This window comes from Microcebus murinus, chromosome 9, assembly GCF_040939455.1.
Source record: "Microcebus murinus isolate Inina chromosome 9, M.murinus_Inina_mat1.0, whole genome shotgun sequence".
NCBI classification, from domain to species: Eukaryota; Metazoa; Chordata; class Mammalia; order Primates; family Cheirogaleidae; genus Microcebus; species Microcebus murinus.
Genome location: NC_134112.1, coordinates 4,691,018 through 4,715,646, shown reverse-complemented (window position 1 = coordinate 4,715,646; position 24,629 = coordinate 4,691,018). Strand labels below are relative to the sequence as shown.

The 24,629-nt window shown below is 43.0% G+C and overlaps 1 protein-coding gene across 3 annotated transcripts in view; it reads right to left on the bottom strand.

Moving 5' to 3' along the window:
* Positions 1-24,629, bottom strand: part of COBL (cordon-bleu WH2 repeat protein) — a 282,212-nt gene that overhangs the window by 21,987 nt on the left and 235,596 nt on the right. For all 3 annotated transcript variants that reach the window (XM_076006242.1, XM_076006243.1, XM_076006244.1), the window contains 2 exons: positions 11,678-11,987; positions 17-114 (listed from right to left, as the gene is read on the bottom strand). In XM_076006242.1, coding sequence (XP_075862357.1) covers positions 17-114; positions 11,678-11,987 — 408 coding nt within the window. The remainder of the gene's footprint in view (positions 1-16; positions 115-11,677; positions 11,988-24,629) is intronic.

Below are 24,629 nucleotides of genomic sequence, written 5' to 3'. Positions count from 1 at the left end.
ATCGGGTGGCTCTTACCTTCTAGGTCTTCGTCCAGTCCTGCCAGGGTTTCATGGAACTGTCCAGTAATGAACAGGTCTTCATCAGCTTTTGAGGTTCTAGCAGTCTTTTCAGTTCTAGGTAAAACCAAAGAGAAAGGAAGAACATTCATTTCTCTTATGTTGTTTTAATGCACTCACTTCCAGAAACATCTAAGGGTGCTATCTTCAAATTCAAGCAGTCACATACTCACCGGAGTACTGCTGTCCTCAGGACTACTGAGACAGAGTGTGTGTGTGTGTGTGTGTGTGTGTGTGTGTGGTGTGCGTGTTGTATGTGGTATGTATGTGCTATATGATGTGTGTGTGGCCCCAAAGTGTTAGTAACACCAAACCACACACAGCTTTCATTTACTCTGAAGATCGAAGTTTTAATTCCACTGCACGAAGACAAGCATATGAGAAAATAGGACTTGCTTGCCTGCCTACATTGCACTACAACAGTCACCTGTACCTGCACCTGGCAAGAAGGAATGAGGCCATGCAGAGTCCAGGCTCACAGGTACGCATGCGGCCAGAGGTTGGTCCACCCCACGCTAGACAGTGCACAGCCAGGCTGCTCCTGAGCACGTGGGAGTTCTCATACAGGCGTGCAGCGTAGCATGGGGGAGTGTCCCCAGGAGTCCTACCAACTTTATAAGCTCAGGCTTCCTTCTCTGCCCACCCTAGCAGTGACCCACCCTGCCAGATTCAGAAAAGGAGAGACATTTCACTCTTCTACAATAAAGGGCTTTTACAGATTCTCCAACATGTCCCTTTTTTATACCCTTACTTTGGCTTAATTCCTTCCTTGGGGAGGTGATGGAGGGGACCGGGCCTTGGGACCTGATCATGCCACCTGCAGAGCTGTGCTCCCTGGGCTCTTTAACTGGGAACATAAAGACAGTGGGATGCTGATGGCAGATGTTACGGCTGCAGTAAGGGCTCCCACCCTTGGCCTGCACACCCGTGCCCACAGCCTCCTCTCAGACCCCACAGGAGGAAGCTCCTAGCAGCAGGGGCTCGCATACCTTCCTGCCAGGCTCTGAACAGAGCTCTTGTGCACACATGATCTTATTATAAGCCTCACAAGCAGTTTATCAGGTAGGTCGTATTGCTATCGCCCTGTACAGAGAAGGAACTGTGCACAGAGAAACTAACAGAGCTGCCTGGATCGCGCCGGCATCTGAACTTAGGTCAGCCGTTCCAAAGCCCAGGAAGGACCTGCCACATCTTGGGTCGAGAGGCACACGTGGCCCTTGAAACACAGGGCACCCAGGAAGATGTCAATCCGCCTGGTCGGAAGAGCCAGATCTTGCCTAATTTGCGTCACAGGAACAATGGCATCTGTGAGACAACTGCTGCCAAAACAATTTGAAAACTGTCTTTGCAAGGGCTCTTGCCTCTATTTTCCTATTATGCAGAAAACACAGAGACATGTCTATGGCAATTGTCTATCTTCAGTGAAAGCTGAAGGCTTGTTTTCCACTGATTGTTAAAATTGAGGACCAATCTTCATCATTGCTAATCAGGCCCAGATAATGATGCATGAAATAAGCTTTGTACAATTCTCACGTAGGAAAGTTTTTATTCTGATAAATGAGTCTTTCTTACTTGGTGACTATGTCCATTTGGGAGCCAGGAAGTGGCTTCTAGATTAGTGTCAGCTAATGTCCTCTGACAAGCCAGACAAAGGGGGCTGGCTGGAGATGTGTGTGCATGTGGACCAATTAATAAGGACCACAAGAGGTGCATGGCTGTCTTCTCTACTGCTTTTGCCATGGACTTTAATTATCTGAATGCACTTTACTAAAGTTGTGTTTTCTCTTTCATGGAATGTGATGGTTTAAATAAATTTAAATTTAAATATTTAATAAAACATATGGCAGAGAAAAAATGGAAACTGCTATATAAAATAATAATTTGAAATGGTAAACAGAGCACTTTTTAAATGCTCTTAGTTTAGGATGCTTAAAGCCCAAAGAAAATTACAAACATACTTTTACTTCAAAGTATTTGCCTTTACTTCAAAGTATGATTATCACACCACTCTATGAGATACTGAACAGAGTATCAGTGAAAATTTAAAAAAATTTAAGATAAAATTTCCAGTGATCCTACCATTTTGTAAATGTTAAACCAACAAAAAAGTAATCACCCCAAGTTGATGAAGAGGAAATGAATTTGTGAATTTGCTACTGGCTTTAACTGCAAAACAGTACATCAAGAAACAAACAAAATTCACTTTATCTTTGTAAGAACTTTGGTCCATTAATCTCTCTTTTAACAATTTGCCTTTAGGAAATAATCCAAAGGAAGGAAAAACATAAACACAACAATGTTCACTGTATTCATGGAAGGACTCTACAATGTCCAGCAGTAGGCAGAGTTACCTAAATTACTGCATATAAATGTCAAAGACAATTAAAATAAGTAAATAAAGTCTATGTCGAAACACAGAACAATGTTTAAGCTAGCGTGTTATGTGAAGAAATCAACACACATACGTAGGGTGATTATGATGATACAGAAATAGCATATGCTTGTGAACAAGGGAGAGACAGAAATCCAAACTAGACAGTGTGATTTATTGAAAATGATGAATCAGGGTGAGTATTTTAACCTTTTTCTTTAGAATTGTGCTTGTTTTAGTATAAAACAGCTTGAATAATAAAGCACAATTTTAATGAGCACAAATTAAAAGAATATTTTTGTCATCTGGTTAGCAAGAATTCTTTTTAGCAAAGGAGCTTGCATTTTTCTCATCCTGTGCACAGTATATGCTTAATGTTGTTGCTGAGTGGCCAGTGCTTCTGGTGCATGACTGTCAGCCTGGTTAACAGAACACAGAGCCCTTCGCCACCTTCCTCCTACCCAGGCTGCGGCCTCAGTTGCCCTGTGAAAGACTGCAGAGCCTAGCTCCCTTCCCTCTGCCCTCCAGCCCAAGCCATCTTTTTGAAGTCTGGGACCCTACCCATGGTCCTACTCCCTCATACCTGTGCTCTCTCCTGTCCCCCAACCTATGTTCCAGGTTCTGCTGGAACATCCCTTTCCCACTTTTGCCCTGGCTTTGCTACTGGCATTGCATCGTGGGGCTGGCTCCTTGGAGCCCTGCTTGCCCAGGTGGAAAGAGTGGACATGGGCTGGAGCCCCCAGCCTTGGGCACACTGAGGAGTGAGGGAGGGTCAGACCATGGCAGCGCAGGTCCTTGCTTGGCATGGGGCCGCCAAGCCAAGCAGGCATCTCTGAGGGCAGGAGGAGGTAGGACCTGTAAACCACTTCTGCAGTTTGTTCTTCTCCTGATGCAACATGGGGGCTGCTGTGTTCTGTTGTGTTCTGGGTCCTGAATGCCTGCATGAATGGATTATCTAGCAAAAGCCAATGGCAATGTATTGATTTTACTTTCCAACGTAAGCTACCAGTGGGGAGAGGGTTAGTGATATTTGCTTTTTCTTCCTCCCTAGCTTCCACCTGCTTCCCTCCAAAGGGTTGCTAATGGGTTATAGACATTCCTCTCTCTTTGCAAACCCACCAGATTTATACACTTAGTCACTGGGCTGGGAGGACAGCTCCCTGTGGGCTTAGCAGGAGAGCCCTACGTATGTGTCCCAGAAGAGTCAGCCGTGGGTAAGAAGCATCTGCCTACGTAGGCTTAAAGTACACGTGCACAGATGTCTTCTCGCAGGGCTTCGTTCCCCACGTTCCCCAACATATACCCCAATCTTTAGACATGTTTTTTATTGACAACTGACAGTTTGGGCTTAAGACCAAGAAAATAAAAAGCGAACAAACACAGGGCAGACATTGTGATCTCAGGCTGCAGGAAGTGCTTCCTAGGGTCCAGCTCCCTGCCTTGCTGGGGTTGGGGGCCCGCAGGGGAGTGTGCACCCCACTGGGCATGCAGAGTGTGTGGGGCTTCTCCCCAGCTTCTAGCAAAAACAAGAACTGGGAGCAGGCAAGAACTAGGAGCGCCAGAAGAAAATGGCACTTTTTGACTGTTGTTTTTGTTTGCCATGAGAAAGAGAAAAAGGGCTGACTCTGACCATTTAAAATTTACAAGATGAGTTAATCACATATTAGATCATTTTTTTCTTTTTGATAAAGCTATAAGAGTTTCTTTAAGTAATTTGTACAATAGCAGAATCAATGAAAAAAGTCTGGGAGGAAAAAGACGTTGCTGTTAGGTAGCAATTCAATGCTAATAACAACCTAATTGGTTCCTGCAATTTCAAAATGATTACTTGATAAACTAAAACTAGTAGCCTGGGAAAATACGCAGTTGATGACAGTCATATATGCTCAGTCTCCCATTCGATTGTAAATGTTACCATATTAGCAAAGATTCAGAGTTCTAGAATGGTGGTGTCCAATGTAATACAAGGCACACATATAATTTAAAATCTTATAGTCACATTAAACAAGTAAAAAGACAGGGGAGATTAATATAAATTAAATAATTTTATTTAGCTTTAGTTATTTCATATAATTAATATAAAAAGTATTTCTTTTTGTATCAGATTCAGTACATATTATACACTGAAGACACATCTCAGTTTGGACCAGCCACTTGCCAAGTGCTCAGTAGCCAAATATGTAGTGGAAAACGTGGCTCTTCAAGGTCTCACATGTGTCTTCAATGCTCCCCTGTAAACGTAGTTAGAAAGTTTTAGAGTTCTAGGAGTCTAGAACACATAACACATTTCTAAATGTTCTCTCGCAACCACACAGTTCTTATGCAGTCATCTCCTGGTCTCCTGGTATATGAGGGGAGGGAGATGGGGCCTAGGACTCCACACGGATCCAAATCCATGGCAGCTCAAGTTCTCTCTATAAATGATGCAGTAGTTGAACAAAACCTAGACATGTGCTCCCGTAAACAGGCACGCCCTGCATAATGACGTTTCAGCCAACAAGGACAACGTATACGACACTGGTCCTAGAAGAGCAATAGGTGTGTAGTAGGCTACAACTTCTAGATTTGTGGAAGTATACACTGTTTTCACAACAAAATCACCTGACTCACTTCTCAGAATGTATTCCCATTGTTAAGTGAGACATGACTATAATTTAAATCATAGATATCTAATACAATGTAAATGCTATGCAAATAGCTGTTACATTATATTTTTTATTTGTATTATTTTTATTATTGTATTGTTATTTTCTATATAGTTTTTTTTCAAATATTTTTAATCTACAGTTGGTTGAATCTGCAGACACAGAATAAGTGGATGTAGAACCAGCATGTAAAGAGGCCCAGCTGTAGTTGTAAAGTTTCAGGGTTCTAGGCAATGCTAAATATTCCAAATGCTTCTGTGGGCACAAAGTTCCTGTAGTTACAAGGGCTCCAGAGATTGGCTGCTGTGACATGGGTTTCTTCTGAGCCTCTCTGCTGAAGCCCTCAGTCCCATATGGCAACCTGAGTCCATGAGCCTACAGGTGACGTCACAGCCTCTTGCAGAGCACTTCCATGGCCACACTTCCCACCACTCACTGACAAGTGGGGTCTTAGAAGGTACAGCCGGTACCTTAGAAGAGCAGCCGGTACTTCAGGGAGGCTCCCTTTGCCCGGAGAAGCTATACTCTCTACCTTTGGTGGCTGTGTACATGACTTCAGTTTGGCCCCACTGTCAAAAAGGAAAAACAAAGCCTGAAACTCACGTATTCAATGTCTCTCATTTACTCTTTATAGCAGTAGTCCCAACATTTTTGGCACCAGGGACCTGTCTCATGGAAGACAATTTTTCCATGGTGGGTGGGGAGGAGGCAGAGCTTAGGCAGTGATGTGAGTGATGGGGAGTGGCTGTAAGTACGATGAAGCTTCACTAGCTCACATGCTGCTCACCTCCTGCTGTGTGGCCCAGTTCCTAAGTTTCATGGAAGACAATTTATCCATGGGAGGAAGATGTGGAGCTTAGGTGGTGATGTCGGCCCAGTTCCTAACAGGCTCAGACGGGTACCAGGCTGTGGCCCAGGGGCTGGGGACCGCAACCTTACAGTGTTTCTGCAGAACTGATGTTCCCAAAAGAAACTTCAGAACCCAGAGTTCCACAGTATTTATACACAGAGATAAATGGCCTGATTACAGCATGACTGCTTTCAGAATTCAAGGGTTTAGAAACAGTGCTAGTTCCACTGTTATTTCCCTAAGTAGGAGGCAGCAGTTCTTCTGCCTCCTCCCATCCATCCATCCATCCATCCATCCATCCATCCATCCATCAATCCATCCATCATCTATCATTTCTTTTCAAAAAAAGATGTTATTAAAAAAGAGGAATATTATCAGAGCTAGATATGGATTATAATAAAGAATACCCAGCAAATCAAATTTCTCCCTTTCCTCAGTCAGTTGTAAATAACACCATCACCACCAATAATAACAACAGTTACCTTTTTAAATTCTGGTGATGTACCAGCACTATGGGAGAAGTACTGCATATCTCAATTTTACTGACAAGGGAATTGAATGAGAGGTGAAGTCACTGGGCACACCATTGCCAGTATGGGTAGTTCTGATCCTAGGTGATTTCACATTCAGGTTTTATTAGGAATGTTTGCCAGGGTCAAACACAAAGAAGATGCCTCTGAAAAGAAATCTGTGAGTCAATGCAGGCACAGTGGTAACCTGCCCAGGGCAGAGCTGTGCCTGAGGCATGTGGGACCCTCCCTCAGGGCCATCTGGGTGTCCCCAGAATGAGGGGCAATCATCACATGCAATTTCTGCTGTTCCTGTTTAGCCCTGGGGATGAATTCTTCCTTAAAGAGTTTATTTACTGGCTGTACTAAGTTTAGAGGAAGACTCCCAGAGTTTAATGCTCTGCTTACAAGGTCAAGTTTGAATAGAAAGTACAGACATATTTTGCAGTGAAAAATTATAATTGGATCCAGTCGAATGACTTGCTGGACAATATATCCTTTTCAAATTGCAGCACATACAACAGATTTCAATTATTGCTAACCATTCACACTTGCTCTTTTTAGAAGATTGCTATTTATTCTTGGGACTCTCCAACTTAAAGCCTCAGCTCTAAGGGCATGGGATGGAGCTGCCAGCGCTGCCCTTGGTGAAGCATGCATGGGCTGCTGCGGCAGGGGCCAAACTTCTACATACAACTGTTTGAAGCCAGAGCAGTGAATTTTCTACTCGGCCAGACAGTATAGGGCAGGTTTTGGCTGAGGCCAACCCAACACCGTGCTCCTGAGACAGGTGGCAGAGTTCTTGAGGAAAAGGCATTGCCTCCAATTTGTCAATGCATGAATCCAGGCAATCCTAGCCGACCGACCGAAGAAGCCTAGATGACTTTGACCTTCGTAGGGTACAAAGGAAAAATAGCCAAGAAAACTAGAACTTGACCCTGTAGACCTCACACACTGGGGTCCTCTCAGGTGATGGAGGGTTTTAACGCTGTTGCCCAGTGGTGTTCCCTAAGTACTCAAGTTTGGGGGTGGCAGCAGAACGTACCACTCGGCAAATTGGAGAACCATCAGCAATCCTTACGTTAGTGGTGAGTGGCTCCATCCTGGAGACTTTCTGCAAGCTGAGGGTGTCTGTGACTGTTGGGACAGCTTCACAACCTATCAGAATCCACTCCCAGCCTGGAGGCTTTGCCTTGCCAGTCACGGCAAAGGTGACTTCTGCTGTGTCTGAGCCCCTGAGATCTGGCATTCAAAAGGGATGGGCAGGGCACACCTCACAGCCTGGACCAGGTTCACCATGGTCTGCCATGTAGAAGGAACACTGGTTCTGGGAACACAACTGCCTACCTCAGGATGAGCTGCAGGAACTAGGTATCAGAATTATTAGTGTGGAGCCAGGAGCCTAGACTCAGGGACCAGGCACTGGGTACCAGTAACAATAGTAACGCCCTGTCGTATGGCCCACTTTATCAAGGTGCTAGTGGGGCACACGTCTCAGGAGCACAGGGGGGCTCTAGGTCCTGAGTAAGGACACTCGGCAGCCTTTGTTCATGCTGGTCATCCTCCTCAAGAGTGTGGGTTGTCAGAAACCTCCTCTTTTCCACTGCTTCTCTTGATCACTGTGCCCCAGAGGGACATGGACGCTACTGTTCAATGTTCCGATATGGCTTTTCTATGTGGGTGGCCAGGGCAAGCAACAACCCTGTGAACAGCAGTGGGTTCTGAGCTTTCAGTGCCCTGGCACAGGTTCCCATCTCACCAAGCATGGCCACCCAATGGGCTGGACATCTGCAGTGGGTCACACCCGAGTTCTGCTGCCTGGGCAGCCCCTGCAGTTTGTCTAAGCCCCAGTCCTGCCTCCTCCAGCTCCTAGTGCCCTCATGCTGCACAGGTGCTCGACCTGGTTAACTGCAGCCGTGCACTCAGAGCTTTCCTCAGAATGCACTGTTTTCATCAGAAGAGGCAGATTCTCACTGTGTCCATGTAACAGATGTGTGTATTTGTACATGCTCTGAGTGTGCCAGGGAGATGACATATGACAGTATTTCCCAAGGAGTGCTGACAGGAGCTCATTCTAGAGAACATGAAGAGGCATCTCATAGAAGAAAATTTAAACTGGTTTTTATGCTGCAGAATTTGTAAGAGCCTTTATGATCTCACTGAGACTAAGAGGAGCATGTGATGGCCTCCCAAATTTACATGCAAATAGCTCTTTTTCTGGTGCTACAACACAGTGATTACCTGAGAAGCTGCAACTGTATTCCCAAATGGGGAAATAGGCAAGTAGAGTAACATTGTTTTCTCTGAAGCAGAAGCAGAAGGAGCAAGGCATCCTGCAATGGTCAAAAGTGCATGTCTGAGAATGGCCACACCCACTATGCATCCATGTTTACTTTCACCTTGAATGCTTTAACTGGTTGCCAACATTTAACATTTGGGAAACTTCACATAAAAATCTAGATTTCTGGCTTCTTTTCCAAAACTGGCCCACACTGAGTCTGTAATCCACGTGGCAACCAGACGGAGGGAGCCAGGCTGCTCTCCTTAGAGAAAGCTGGAGCTTTCTACCACCCCTGTGGCCCCTCACCTGCAGCCTCCCTCAGCCTCACCTGGCCCTGCCTGGCCGCCGAGCATTCAAGTTTGCAACCCCTCCTTTGCACTGCACTGTAGGCACTGCTTTGAAGTAATCCCGAAATTTACTAAAAATTATGTATTTGGAAACAGATATGTGATACATCTTCCTGAAATCCAAGTATGCCTAATTTGTCAGTTGAGATAATTTCTGTAAAAAAAAAAGCCCCCCAAAACTATTCTTTGCATGAAAAAGAAAAAAAAAGCCAATAAAAGAAATACTATAGTCACTATGTGAAAGAGTAGAGTTGATCCCACTCTTGGGCAAATAAGTTAGTACACAGATAGAGCTGAGGGCTCAAGGCCATCTTCAGTCTCGTTGGACTGATGGACTGGCTCAATCCCAGGAAAGGAAAGGGATCTGCCAGGGCAATTCATTGCCCAGTTTCAAAAACTAGCAGCAGTAGCTCTGACAATGGGTGCTACGTAACAGACCTGCAATGTGTCCTGTATCCTCCTGTGCAGGGCATTGCATAGACTCATGACAACTGGATGGGTAGGTGGCATTACCTGCAATGTGCATAATCAAAATGCAAAGGTTGGCAAAATTAAGTGGATTCTCAATGGTCAAATGACTAGTTAGAGGTGGTAAGATTCCACTGTAGTCTGCCAGGTTCCAACTCACCCTCCCTCCCTACCAGACTACTTTCAAATTCAGTGGCACCACAGAGTGAGGGCAGAAAAACATGCCCTGTTCCCTATTTGGATAAAGCATCAGGTTCCAAGGACTCAATGATTATCCTGGCTGTGGCCACAGTCAACATTAACTCCCATAGGTGGATAGAAATCAGCAAGATTGTACGTCAAGGGGCAGCACCAGCAAAGCAAACTCCGAGTCTCATGCTCAGTTTCCCCAGGGACACAGAGTTAAACGTGTCCGATTAGTTTCAGATGTGGAGCTCGAACGTGTGCAATCCCTATGCAAAGTAGCAGAACAGAGCTGGAGATTACAGTAGAAAGCTATTTTTCTTTATGTTAAATGATAACAGGGAAACGCCATAATTTTTCTCTGCTGTCACAGATGCAAACAGCGCAGGCCAACCCAGCTAGACCCATCTTGTGCGGGGTGTAGGCAGAAAGGGACCAACTGCTGCCTTCTAATTTCCTTTCTGATGAAATTTAAACTTGGCCATGGAGTTGTCCTTGGAATTGAAGAGCTATATTTTATAATTATTAGGGAGTATATATAACAACATGGTAAAGTGCTCATGATAAAATGTTAGATACAAAGAAATCTAAATAAAATATTCTTGACAATACATTAACCAGAGAAAGAGTTGTGTGTTCATATGGACAGGGTTAGAACAAAACATGAAAAATATAAAAGCATTCATTTTAATGACTGACCTGTGACCTAATTCTTTAATCATTTTACCTTATTTCTATTAACATTTCCATAATGTCATGTGATTAGTTCTTAGAGTTATCTAAAAGGCACAAATAGTCAACGGGCTAATGAACACGCCTTTCCGTGTAAGGGTGAAGGGAAGGAATCACGGCGGTGTGGGCTGGACTGAGATGGACGAGTAACCAGTGCACTGGAAGGAATGTGGAAACAGCCCAGTGTGCACAAAGAAATTGGATATATGACCAAAGTGGAAGCAAGAGTCAGTGGGAAATAAATAGATTCCTTCTTCACACAACACCCAAAAATAAACCCCAGGTAGAGCAGAGTCCAAATGTGAGAAAGCAACACTAAAAGTTTCATGGGACATTTGGACTATCTTTAGTCCTTCAGAGTATGGGAAGGATCTCTTAAATATGCATCATATACATTTAGGAGAAAAAGGACTCTTTCAGTGATATTAAATTAAAAGACGATCATCGTACAATAAAAGAAAAAAGTTAATTTCAGGCCACAGACTTAGAGACTCTCTATATACAAATGACTGCAAAGGCTATCAAAAGGCAACACATAAAAGAGAAGACCCAAGATGCTAATAAACATAAGACAAGATGCTCATCCCTACTGTCAGAGGACTGTAAATTAAAGCCACATGAGATGCCATTTGATGCCTACAGGACTGGCAAAGATTAAGATGCCCACTAATCTTCAACACGGGCATAGATGTGGAACAAAAGGACGTTGTAGACACCAGCCAGGGGCTTGCCAGTGGGACAAGCATTTTGTAGAGCAATCTGTCACTATTCCACAAAGCTGAAGATGAGTCTTTCTGATGTTTAATAATTTTTCTTCTAGAAAGCTCTCTACATGTAAATAGAGACATTTACAACCTGCTCATTGTTTCCAGTCCTGAAAAACTGGAACAACCTAAGTGTCTATTAATAGGAAAATGGATAAATGAATGAAAAACACATGTGTCATCATGGATAAACCTTAAAAACATAATGTTGAGTAGGAAAGTGGGCTGAGAGTATGGTACCACTTGCATGAAGTGTCTAAACAAGTAAGACACTATTATTAACACATCGTTTTTATAAGTACCCGCCTATCTGAAAACAGTGTGAAGACAGGACTGTGGATAACAAAGCCCCACACCAGAGTATGGAGATGTTGTGGAGACGCTGTGGAGGGCCCCTGGCACACAGGGGACCCCAAGAGACAGGAGTGTGACTGCGAGTGACTTCCCTCACCACCAGTCCCACGACTCACCTCACATGCGAGTTCCTGCAGCCATTCCTCTCCCAGGAGGGGCTCTTTTGGGGACCCAGTTCTGGGGTTCCAGCGAGGTCCTGGTCACTGCAGTCCTCTTGGTCGGTGGCCCACTTGTCCTTGGACTTCACGCTGTCATGCTGTGAATCCAGAGAGACGATGTCGGAGGGGGAGCTCATCACCCCCGAGTCCTCGGTTGTGTCTTCTGACGTGAGACAGCTTCCGACAGACACTGTCTCCTCGGCCTCGGACAGCACCTGCGGGGCTCCGTCCGGGCTGCAGGGGCTGCCGGGCCGCAGGGGCAGGCTCACTGGACAAAACACGGCAAGGACAGGTCAGCCCAACCACTCAGCTCCATCCTCTAACCAGCACGACATCAGTGTGTCTGACTCCTCTGCATTTGGGATTCGGGGTGCTTAAAATAAAGGAAGGCCCTCATCCGAACACAACTGCTTCCTCCGAGACCTTTTAACTCAGAAGGAGCCATATGTGTACCTGAGATTAAGAGCGAAATTTTCCCTCAATCACTGGTGTTTGATTCATTGGCCTTTTCAGCTATAACCATTGTTACATGTGTGTATTCAACACTACTGTGTATATAGAGGACAACTTAAGTCCTTAATTGAAACATCTAGTCTTTCTAGATGTTTAGAAGTGCACAAAGTATGTTAAAAGTAGAGGTAGTAAATAACACATTTTGTAGATAACCTTTTGTTAAACTTCATGAAATACTGTCTTTTGGAAATTGATCAAACACTTGTCTGAGCAGTATAGGATATCTGTGCTGTTCAGCGAGGAAAGAAAAGAAAGTGCAAAGGGCTTTATACCAATGTGGTTATGGTGAGGTGAGACTGACTATTGTCCCTTATATCTGGGCATTTTATTTAACTTTGCTGTGTATATAGTACATATAAAGGACTAATGAGTCCTAATTTACAACATCTAGTCTTTCTAGATAAAGAGGTTGCCAGTGTATGACAAAAGTAGAGTTTAGTAAACTAATACATTGAGTAGACTTTGAGTTAAAATTCATATAAAAGATTTTTCTTAAAAATACTTACTGAAGCGAAATTGTTAAAATCCCCTCTAAGCATTACAGATGCTTAGACCTGTCCACTGGGTTGGTAAAAGGTAGGAAGGGGAAGAGTTCTAGGCTAGAATGTTCCTACTTAGAGGACATTTTGAGATTGTAGCTTTTGTTATTCGTGTGCATTCAATGCTACTGTGTATGGTGGGAAAAAACTTAAGTCCTATTTGAAACATCTAGTCTTTCTAGATGTTTAAAAGTGCACGACATATGTTAAAAGTAGAGGGCTAAAGTAACACCCCTTGGGTGTTTTTTGTTATTTCATAGGAGTGGTTGCATTTGGGGAATGGAATTGTTAAACTTGGTGTCTTAGAGAGTATGCTGTCACTGGGCGGTGGAGGAGGATAGGAGAAAGTATGCAGAGAAGGGTTCTGTGCCAGTGAGCTAGATTATTTCTATATGTCCATTTTAGTTAATATTGCTGTGCATTAAAGGATAAACAAATCCTAATGCTCAAAGTATGTTAAAAATAGAGGTAGTTAAATAATCCCTTTATATATGTCCTTTTGTTAGTTTTTAGGAAGGACTATCTTCTGGGAGTGACCTTTGTTAATCCACCTCTTGGAGCTAGACATAGTCCTGTACTTAGTCGCTGGAGTGGGGGAAGAAGAAGGGTGAAGGGACGGGCTCTTTGCTAGTATCTCCGTATCTAGAAGATGGCTTTAGATTATAACCGTTGGTCTATATGTGCATTTTTAGTAAAGTATCTGTTTATTGTGGACAAAGTTCATTATTTTGCAACATCTAAGTTTTGGAGATGTCTTGAGGTGACAATGTATGATAAAAAGAACTAGTGAATAGCATTTTGTGATTATCTTGGTGATAATTGATAGAAGAGATGCATCTTGGACATGGAATTGTTAAACCACCTATATCAGGACTTGTTCATTAGGTTGGCAACAGAGGGGCAGAAGGAAGTATGAAAGGAGAGAAGTATGCAGATGTGTTCATATTTACATTTCGATGATGGCCATTGATGTATGTGCATCCCTTTCGGCTATACTATAAGAATATATTCAGTAATTCAATAGAAACATACCTTCTTGCTAATACTTTAATGGTATAGATCTGATAATGAATTCTCTTAGAAACATTACACTTAGTGTTCTCTGTTGCTTTATGTTTGATTTTAAATTGAGCATTAAGGGAATGCAGTATTTTAATCGGAACTCTGCCAGTACTTTTATCTAGAGGCCTGTTGCCATTTTTGTCTTCTATGAAATTTTCGTCCCAAGAAAGGCAGGATTACATTTTTTCCTAACAGATTGAGTTGGTGTAGTGTATTCTTGGTTATCAAAATACTCACATAACTTTGGGATTTTGGATTGGTAAACATTCATGATGTGTGAAAAAGCATGATGCATACTGTACTATCCCAATCCTATACATAACATTGGGTGTTGTGTACGTGTCAGGATCTAGAAGGACACGTCCAACTGTGAACTGCTTGTGACTGTGGATGACTTTGTTCTTTGCTTCTTGTGTTTTTCAGTTTCCTATGTTGCATATATTAACTTTAAAAAAATAAAGGTTATTTAAAAAAAATAAAAAGTCGTATCCTCTCTATCCATGACTATGGGCAAACACATTTAAAAATTCAGACTAATGATAAATGCAATTATTTTAGTCTGACTTTTGGTTTAATGGAACTTGCTTTAAAATGAGATCTTTTAAAAAACATTAAGAACAGAGTTTTTAGACAAATAAACAAACTTAGAAATAAATAATCCTGGTTTGGAAAACTCTGACAAAAATTTTGGTTCCATTTGAAAACAAACCCTCCTCTTCAGCTTCTGAACCCCCCTTAACTCCCACCCGAGACGGGCACCCCGGCTGGGGTCATCGGGCTCCTGAGCACTGAGTGTGGCTCTCTGCGGCAGGTCAGCGAGGTGCGGGGAGCTGGATTCCCCATCAGAGCAAGTGCGCCAGCGTCACGTCCGTGTCGGGGAAGCCTGCAGCCACCCTGCACGTCACCCTCGCTACCGGAGGCACGCTGAGTATAAGTAGTTGAAGTCATATTTTTTTCTTACTGAGCTTCCAGGTTCTAAAATCACAGAAAGCTCTATGCATAGAGCTGGAGTTTGAAGGACAAAAATACACAACTCTAGCCCAGATGTACACCAGAGTTGTTGTTTTTTAATGTAGAAATAGATTTTAAACTTCAAGACACTTGAAGACATATGATCTAAACACTGTTTATGACAGTCTAGAAAGCAAGGACTGTGTTTTGTTGTAGTTCCTGTGTATTTTGCTTTAAAATCACTCCTCCGCTGAGTAGTCATTGGCCTCCTGAAGTAAATAAAGGCCCGTGGACTCTGAGTGCACACTCCACATGATCACGCACTGACTGTGAAGTGACATCACCACTGTACTCAACATCACCCAAATTCTCACTGGACAGCAGACTAACAACATATAATTAACAAAACCAAAAGAAAATCCCTTCTTTCTTTGGTTTTGGTTTAGTTGAGATCTTGAACAACAAAATAAACAAAAGAACAAAAGTTTTAAAGAATACACATTTCACAAGAGAGCCCACAGTAAAGAACAGAAGGAAAACGAGAATTGTTTGGAGAAGCACAGATGCACAGGTGACATGCTGAATGCAGTGAATCTCGCCGACAGTCACCTCTTCTAGTTTTCTCCCTGGCTTTTGCTGTAAGACTCTTAATTAAAGTACAAATACGGAGAAGAAACACTGCCCATGCAGCCCCAAACTGCGTCTGCCAAGGTTCTGCTGAAAAGCTGTGGCACCCAGACGGCCGCCGCCGTTCTCTGCCTGCAGCCTGCGCAGCAGCTGTGACGTTGGCCCCAGCCAGGCCCACCTGGACAGCTGCTCGGCACGGCTGCCACCGCTGCGGCCACGGGGCGCCCGTTCCCGCCCTTCCCCTCTCGCCTTCCCTGTGGCACCACCACTGAACAATGAAACCAACATCTTTTTGTGTCTGTGTTGTATGCAAACAGCACGATGCAGCGTAAAAGACACAAGCGTTCAGGTCGCAGAGACCTGGACCCAAATCCCGGCACAGTGCTCTGTTGGCTGTGCCCTGGCAGGTGGGGTGCCGAGGCCGCCCACAGCGGGTGTGTGCCCTGGTGGAAAGGGCCCCAAGACTGGGCCTGGGGACACAGACTTCCGATCCAAGTGTCTGGGCCCTACGGCGACTTGCAGTTTTTGAGGGGACAGACACGTACACAAAGAATGACGGTGGCTTATGGTACCGCCAACTCTAGGTGCACTTCGAGAGGTAGAATGGGGCAGGTGATCCGAGACAGGTGTTGGCACATGTACCAAATACACGCTTGGTCCAGCCTGGTTCTCGTGCTTACCACTCCAGTAGGTGTCACTTGAGCGCGAGGCAGCTTTAAGCCCCCAGCCAGCCTGTCATCCGCCCTGTAACGGCTTTGGGACCACTGGGCCAGGAGGCTGGCCTGGCACACACGTCCCCTGGAGCCATGGAGTGCAGCAACGGTGCGAGGGCTCCAACTCCGCCTCTGAGCCTTTTCGGTCCAGTTGTAAGATCAGGGATGCTTATCAGGGCTTTTAAAATATCCCTCAGAAGTTTTGAGGCAAAAAAAGGTTGAGAGCTAGTGGTCTAAATTAAGCCAACTGCAAAACCTTAAATCAACATGGTGCAAGAAGTCATATGTTCAGCACATACAATAAGTACACCATCTAAAAAGTGCCTAACGTCAAGTGCTGTTACCAGAGCTCCCCTCCTGCCCAGCCAAGCCCTCCGGTTCTCGTGGATAGCCCTCCCAGGGCCTGTGTGGCCTGGGCGCGGCCCGTGACCCCAGCTGTGCCTGCGCCAGGAGCTGAGCAGATAGGTAAGGGGTTGAGGCAGGGGAGTCACCCAGGAATGGAAAGGGCAATTGCAGAAATGCCCCAGCAGAGAGGGAACACGGGTGCAAGGCCATCCCACAACAGGGGTGGGATGCGAACAGGGAAGACAGGCAGACCTTTTGCAAGTGAAACCTGCACTGAGCTCAGAATACAGGGTCGGGGGTGTGCAGCCAGCCAGAGACAGCCCAGGGGCGCAGGCTGTGCAGAGCCAGTGCAGGGCTGGCCAGCAGCTTCCTGGAGAGGGTCGGGCGAGCTGTCAAAGACAGTGCAGACTGGAAGGAGGAGCAGATATTCCTAAGGGGCCCCAACCTGGGTTAGCCTCAGATTTCTGGCAATTTCTGGTAACTCCTTGCTGCAGTCTACTCTGTCTGTCTGAGCATCTTTTGTCTGGAATCAGAGGTGCTCAGACAGACAGTGGACTGTAGCAAGGAGTTACCAGAAATTGCCAGAAATCTGAGGCTAACCCAGGTTGGAGCCCCTTAGGAATATCTGCTCCTCCTTCCAGCCTGCACTGTCTTTGACAGCTTGCCCGACCCTCTGTTCTTCTTTTGGTGGTCCCGGTGACTAACCCCATGACCTGTAACATGTTTTGACAATTTCTGAATGAAATAATGGTGCAGGAGATGTTTTTTCTTCATCAATTCTAAATAGAAACCCAGAACATGAAAGAAAAACTTGGAGCTGCTTTGCTGCGACAACAGTGGGGGCCCAAGTCCTTTTCCACCCCCCACAGCCCCACGGTGGCTCCACGGACCAGCCTGACACCCAGGGGCAGCCGCAGCAGCGGGAGGACTGAATGAGGCCCCAGGCCCACTGCCGGGCCCCAGCTCCTTCTGAACTTGGATTAGTCCTCTCCCCTTTCTGCAAAGTGAGAGAGTTGGTTCAGTAACTCCAAAATCCCTTCTTAAGAATCCTAGAAGAAAATGTAGGGGAGACTCTTTCAGACACTGGCCTAGGCAAAGAATTAATGAAGAAGACCCCCAAAGCAATCACAGCAGCTACAAAAATAAATAAATGGGACCTGATCAAATTAAAAAGCTTTTGCACAGCCAAGGAAACTATCATTAGAGTGAATAGACAGCCTACAGAATGGGAGAAAATATTTGCTTTCTACAAATCTAATAAAAGGTTGAGAACAAGAATCTATACAGAACTCAAAAAAATCAACAGAAAAAAATCAAACAACCCCATCAATAAATGGGCAAAGGACATAAACAGAAACTTTTCAAAAAAAGAATAATGGCCAGTAAACATATAAAAAATGCTCAGCGTCTCTAATCATTAGGGAAATGAAAATCAAAACCACCATGAGATACCACCTAACCCCAGTGAGAATGGCCTGTATCAAGCAATCCCAAAGCAGCAAATGCTGGCGAGGATGTGGAGAGACAGGAACACTCTTACACTGCTGGTGGGATTGCAAACTAGTGCGACCTCTGTGGAAAAGAATTTGGAGATACCTCAAAGAGCTACAAGTAGAACTGCCATTTGATCCAGCAATACCACTATGAGGCACCTACCCAAAGAAAAAAAAGTCATTCTATAATAAAAGCATCTGCACTCGAATGTTTATGGTAGCACAATTCACCATGGCAAGGATGTGGAAACAACCCAAGTGCCTGTCAATCCATGAGTGGATTGATAAAATATGGTATATGTGTACAATAGAATAGTACTCAATTATTAAAAAACGATGGTGATCTAGCATCTCTTATATTTTCTTGGATAGAGTTCGAGCCTATCCTTTGAAGTGAGGTATCAGAAGAATGGAAGAATAGGCTCCACATGCACTCACCATCAAACTGGCACTGACTGATCCCCCCACCCCCAAAGAATATTACTACTGTGTGAGCACCTTCGTGTAGTAATATTCTTTGGGGGTGGGGGTCTGGAGGTGGGTAAAGTCACAACTAATGGATGTGGTGAGCGTTGTGGGGGGAAGGGCACGTCTCAAATCACAGTTGTGACGTGGCAAAGTTATAACATGTAACCAAAATGTTTGCGTCCCCATAATTCCCTGAAATGAAAAAAAATAAAAACAAAAAACAAAATAAAATCCCTCCTAGACCTAGTATAGTATCAGCCTTTGAAATTCCAAATAAAAATGTATGATATAAACACTCTGTTTGACAGCTGCCTGGTGACTAATTAGAAATCTTAAAAAGAATACATTGTCTTTATCCTTCCTGCTATTTTGTCTTCCCTAAGAATGTAAGTCATTATTTTTGAGTTAATTAATGCACTGGCAACTTTGCTATTCTTTTAAGGCATGAACAATATTTTCAACTAAAAATTATTGTAGAATTTTTGCAAATGTGGAAAAACACACTTTTGTCTTCAGCAGGAGCCTAGTATAAATTCATGATTAAACTTTCTTCCAAATGAACAGCCACAGAGCCTAAGCACAGAATATTAACCCTTCCATTGACCTCCACCTAAATTATATAATCCCGTGGTTCAAATGCCATTACGTACATCTAAATGAGAGCTTTGGAAAATTCTCCAGCCCAAGTATAAAGGAGAAAATGCTAACTTAGGGCTACTAGTTCCTCAAGTTGAACCAACCATTCTCAGTTTGGTATGTTTGTTTGAATTTTACTCTTACAAAGTCAGCAAAGAAAATTTCATCACTAAAAATAAATATTTTCCAAGTACTTTTGTAATGGATTCATTTTTATTTTTGTTTTATTAAATATAAATTAAAGATCTTGTACCCTACGATATTGCTTTTCTGTGGTTAAGAAAGGAGATTTCTCAAGGGTCGGTTTCACCAAGTGTATATGGCCTAGAGAAAATGTTTCAAAGGACAAAATATCTCCCCACCACACACTGATCCTGCGGTTTCCAAACACCACTCTCAGCCAACAAGCAATGTTCATCCTTCATTTTGAACCTACATTGATTTAGTTCTCTATGTTCCAGGCCCTTGGAACAACACGAAAAATAAGGTGAAGTGCTCTTGAATTAGTGATACAAACTGACATGATGCATTTTGTTAAATTTTTTATATATACTCCCAAATAACTTTGAACAATCATGCACCTCCTTCCCTTTTAATTGACATCAGAAAATTTTCATCACAAGTCAGCTGGTTGCAACAGATTTAAATTTTAGTTGTTTTACTATCTTATAATATTAATATTTTAAAAATAAATATTTCATTATTTTAGAAATATAATCAAAGGAATATGGCTATAATAGTATTTTCATGTCCCACACTCTCCTTGTAAGAATGAGCGAATTCTCCCTTTAATAGGCAGCATTCTAGAGCATGTCTCTTCTTCCTTGAATCTATTCCATTCTACTACTCAACAGATTCCATCCTCAATGAACGTACTTTATGTTAGAGAGATTTTTTTATTGATCAAGGCTCTTTGTAAAATATGTATATAAATTAAACTTTAATTTTTATTTCCTCTGGCCATTAGGCAGTAGTGTTAAATTCTTCTTTATACTCTTATCATTGTGATAATTAATAGGCAATAGCCAACAAAAACTTCATAAATATTCTAGAAACTGTGACATTTGTTAAACAAAAAGTTAAAATGTCATTGGAAACACATTTCATAATGAGATAATTGAGGCTTTTTCAATTATTATAATAATTCCTTAAAAATGACTGGATTACTTATTGCTAGAATGAGACAGGTTTTGGCATAAACTCAATTCATATTTTTCATTCTAATAGATGAAGCACTAGAAAATTTTGTTCTCATAAGTAAAAAGAGGCAAATTAAGGGAATTTAGTTATAGTTACATTATTCCATTTGGTTTTTAAAACTTTTCCTCTGATTTATGTCAAAAAAATCACTTAATTGATCTGTCACAAAAGTTATACTTCATGATCTATAATCCGACAACTCAATTAGGCCCTTTGTCATTTGGTTGGAAAGAAAAATTGGAAAACCAGCCGATGTTCAAAATGATTTGCCACCAAGTCGGCACAACCTTATACAGACATTTCCATTTGTTCTTTTGTTTGGTACTGAAAATAAGGGTTGTCCGCCTCAGGAAACTGCACCCCAGAAAGGTGCCTGACAGGCAAGGGGCATTTCTACCTTTTGTGGGTGAGGAGAGGGGCATCTGTAAAACCGGCGCCAGGGAAGGAGACGTGGAATGATGCCGGTGCGCCTGAGAGCTCCCCGGCACTCCAGTCCAGGCGGGAACACTCGCGCAGGCAGGACATCTGGAAACGGGCTCGCCTGCAAAGTCCTGGCGTTCTCCCTGGGGAATGCATGCTCCAGTTCAAACCCGCTGGTGTACACAATTTGTGTCAGTCAGCTTAAGAGTTGAGGCGGTGGGGTACATGGAGAATGCCACAGGAATACAGAAGTAGGGTCACTCATTCTAATCAGAGGAGACAGGAAGGTCCCCATTGAACTGAGTTTTAAAACAAGCATGACTCTGGCAGATAGGGGAGAACATCTGGATAGAAAATGGGCCACAGAGCAGAAACACTAGGCTGCACAGGAAACACCAAATCCTGCTAGTGGCTGGAATCCCTAGTGGCCCCTGTTGTGTCTGTGGGTGTGTCTCTGTGTGTGCACACACAATGTGACGTTCAGGAGGCAGGGGTCAGGGTTAGCTCTGAGAGATCCTCTGCCACCAGCATTACATGGATTCTGCCCCAACTAGCGGCCCAAACTTTGCTTCCCTCTTTTTCTCTACTTGGTTCCTTAGGCATAGTTTCCTCAAAGTTCATTCCTTTTCAAAATCACAGCCTCTTTAGTTTGATGGACATTGTTTAACCATTTATATTAATGTGCTTGCCGAAAACCTCCATAGACCTGGGCTCCTCGAAGACATTGTATGATGAAGGTAACAGTACTGCCAGCTGACTCTAGAGCACTACTAGACACATATATACATACAACTTTTCAACAAGACAAGAAAAGGAGACTTGAAAAGCATTTATGGATATAAAAATAGACCTGCATTCTCTTAAGAGTCAAGTAATATATTCTTGGTATCAATCAACCCCTATTTCTTTGCAGCCTAAATCATAACTCTAGTCCTAAAATCCATTTGTCTATCAGAGTCTCTGGACAGAGAAAAATCCCAATTTATTCCATTGTAACACAGACCTGTGTTTCAATTGCTGGTCTTTTAAAAACATATAGGAAATAGTGGCCAGCACCTTTGCCTGGCCAGTACTTTTTCTTCAAGTTTGCGTTAAATGAATTCTGCCCTTTTGTAGGTAATGCCTATTTCTTATTATCTGGGTGAGTCTATCTGCTTCTAACTATGCCTGGCCACAGGGACAGACCTAAACGGGTGAAACAAAATCTGGCCAACTGGAGCCCATGGACACGAAGATAAGCACGTGTCTTGAGCTGGACCAACAAAAGCCCTTCTTAAGACCTTTCACCAGAACTGCTGGAGAAGATGGTTTTAACAGGTGGAATAAATGGATCGGGCAGTTTTGGATAAACAGCAGCACATGGAAGCGGTTACCTGCCGGCTGGAGAGGAGCACAGCTACAGGTAAGGTTTCCACTCCGGGGCCCAACGGTGCCCACGATAAAGATGCATCCCTCGGAACTGTTAGTTACGTGAACTTAAAAAAATCCACGAAAACCCATTTTTGCCTAACTGGATCAAGTCATCTTTCTGTTTCTTGGAACTGAAGAGTTTTGTCTAATAAATTTCTAAATTTCCCTGATTCTTCACATATATTTTACATTATGGTGTTTCTATTATAGGAACCTTTATTTTAAAACTATATTAAATTCAAAAGCTACTCATCATATGTCTTTCCCTTCCCTAGACTTATTTTCCACTATTTGGATTATACTCTTGAGTATAATCTAATTTAAGATGGTATATTCTGAAGCTCCTCTGTGTCTGAAGGTTTGTTCCATATAATCTTCATCCTTCATCCTTTATTAGTACGGATGAATCAAAGCAATATTCAGATGAAAATCCTTCTTCCTCAAGACCGTATTCTTTGCTCCTCTGTTTTCTAGCATGTTGCCCCATAGATGAGAACTTGTATATTAGCATTATTTGTTTCCAACTATATGTAATCTATCTCTAGACGCTAGTAAGATTTTCTTCCTCATTTGTATATATCAAAAATTCTACATGTCTAAGTGTGTATGTTTCTAAGGATATGTATTTAATTTCTAAGAACATTTTCATATGTTTATTTTTCAATAATAGTCTACTCTTATTTTATATATGTGATAATCTATTAAAATTTTCTGAAGGAATGACTAAAAACATTTATTTTAAGGTTATGTGCTCTTTCCTAAGTTAATGCTACTCTTCCTTTGGAGTAAAATCTTCTGATCAATTTGGTTGTCTCTCGTTCATGCGTTAAAAAATTTGTCTAGTATTATTGGCCTTTTTTTCAAGCATTTAAACAAGAGTGCCAGCAATGGCAGGGAGTAGATTTCCTTGGCACATATGAGCACCGTTGTTTTCTTACCATGGAACAGAAAGCTGAACGAGAGCAGCCCTGGTGCAGCCTGTACCCCAGGACTGGGCTACGCAGAGTGCCATGGTGATGGAGGCGGAAGTTTGCTTTCTGGGGCTGGGACTCCATTTGCATAGAGAAGCTAGCTCTCTCAGTAGCAACAATGCTGACTTTGGTTGATGCTGCTTAGTTCAGCCATCTTGAAATTTTGTTTTTAATGTACCTTTTTCAGCAAATAGATAACTAGGAATGTTCCCCTACACTGATATCATAAATTTATGCTTACTGTGTCTTGCTTACCTGAAAATAAGACCTACCATAAAATAAGCCCTAGCAGGATTTCTAAACATTTGTGCAATGTAAGCCCTATCCTGAAAATAAGACCTAGTGATGGGCGTGGCTACACAGCACATCAGCACAACCCATGTGTTTCGTCACGAATTGGTAAAGAAGATGAGCAACCCTTTTCATCTGCCCCACTGTGAACAGCTACTGTCCCAGAGGTGACCGGAGAGGTGCGGGCAGCCCTACCAACAAGGTTGGCTCCCCCTGTCAGGCCCCGGCCACCTGTGCGTGCTGCAAGCTGAGGCTTTGAGAGGAAAACAACACATCCCCTGAAAATAAGCCCTAGGGTGTCTTCTTGAGGAAAATAAATATGAGACCCTGTCTTCTTTTTGGGGAAACATGGTAGTTTAAATATTATATTAGACTATTGGCTAATTACTACCAGAGAGTACATTATTTAAAACCACAAAATTGTAGTTGGGTTTTGAATTCTGCAGTGTTAAAATGGATAATATTTACCTACCTCTTTATTTAATCCACATGTACCCTGCAATATAGATATCATTACTCCTATTTTGCAAATTATAAAAGAAGCCCAAGCCAACACATTATTTCACCTATCCCGAGGGTGTGTGCTGCAGAAACATACTCTGCCAAGCTCATAAAACCACCAACTCCATTCACCATCACAAAAAAATCACGTGTTAGGGAAGAGTCAAATTAAGGTTCTTTAACTAAAAAAACTGCTATATAAATTTTACTGAGAATATCTGCATTGAAACTTTTCTAAGCCAAAAGATTTTCTTCTAAGTTCTGTGGAACAAATCTTGGTTCCATTTGTTTGGGCATTTCTGCATATTTGAAACTACTTCTTGAGAAAATGTCTTCAGTCCTTTCTTACACGTTTCTGGGGCTTCACCTGTGGAGGGAGCAGGACCAGGGGGGACGTTGGCTGGCAGCCCCTCTGGCAAAAACAAAGCTGACGTGCTGGTTTTCACCATCAAAATAGAGATCCTGTCTCCAGGTTGCCTAGTACATTAGAGCACAAGCATTTTATTTAATCAACACCTCAGAAAATCTGACATTTAGGGGCTTGCCAAGGGACTCAATCTCCAATTGATTATGCTGTGGGCCTGGCGTGAGGCAGGCATGAGTCATATGCCAAGTGAGACAGCAATCTAAGAAAAACAGTGCCCATTTCCTCTGCTGGCTTCTTACAAGTTCCGTTCTTTTATCATTAGAACTCTAGCGCAGCAGTCTCTAATCTTTTTGGCATCAGGGACCGGTTTCCCGGAAGACGACTTTTCCATGGACTGGGGTGG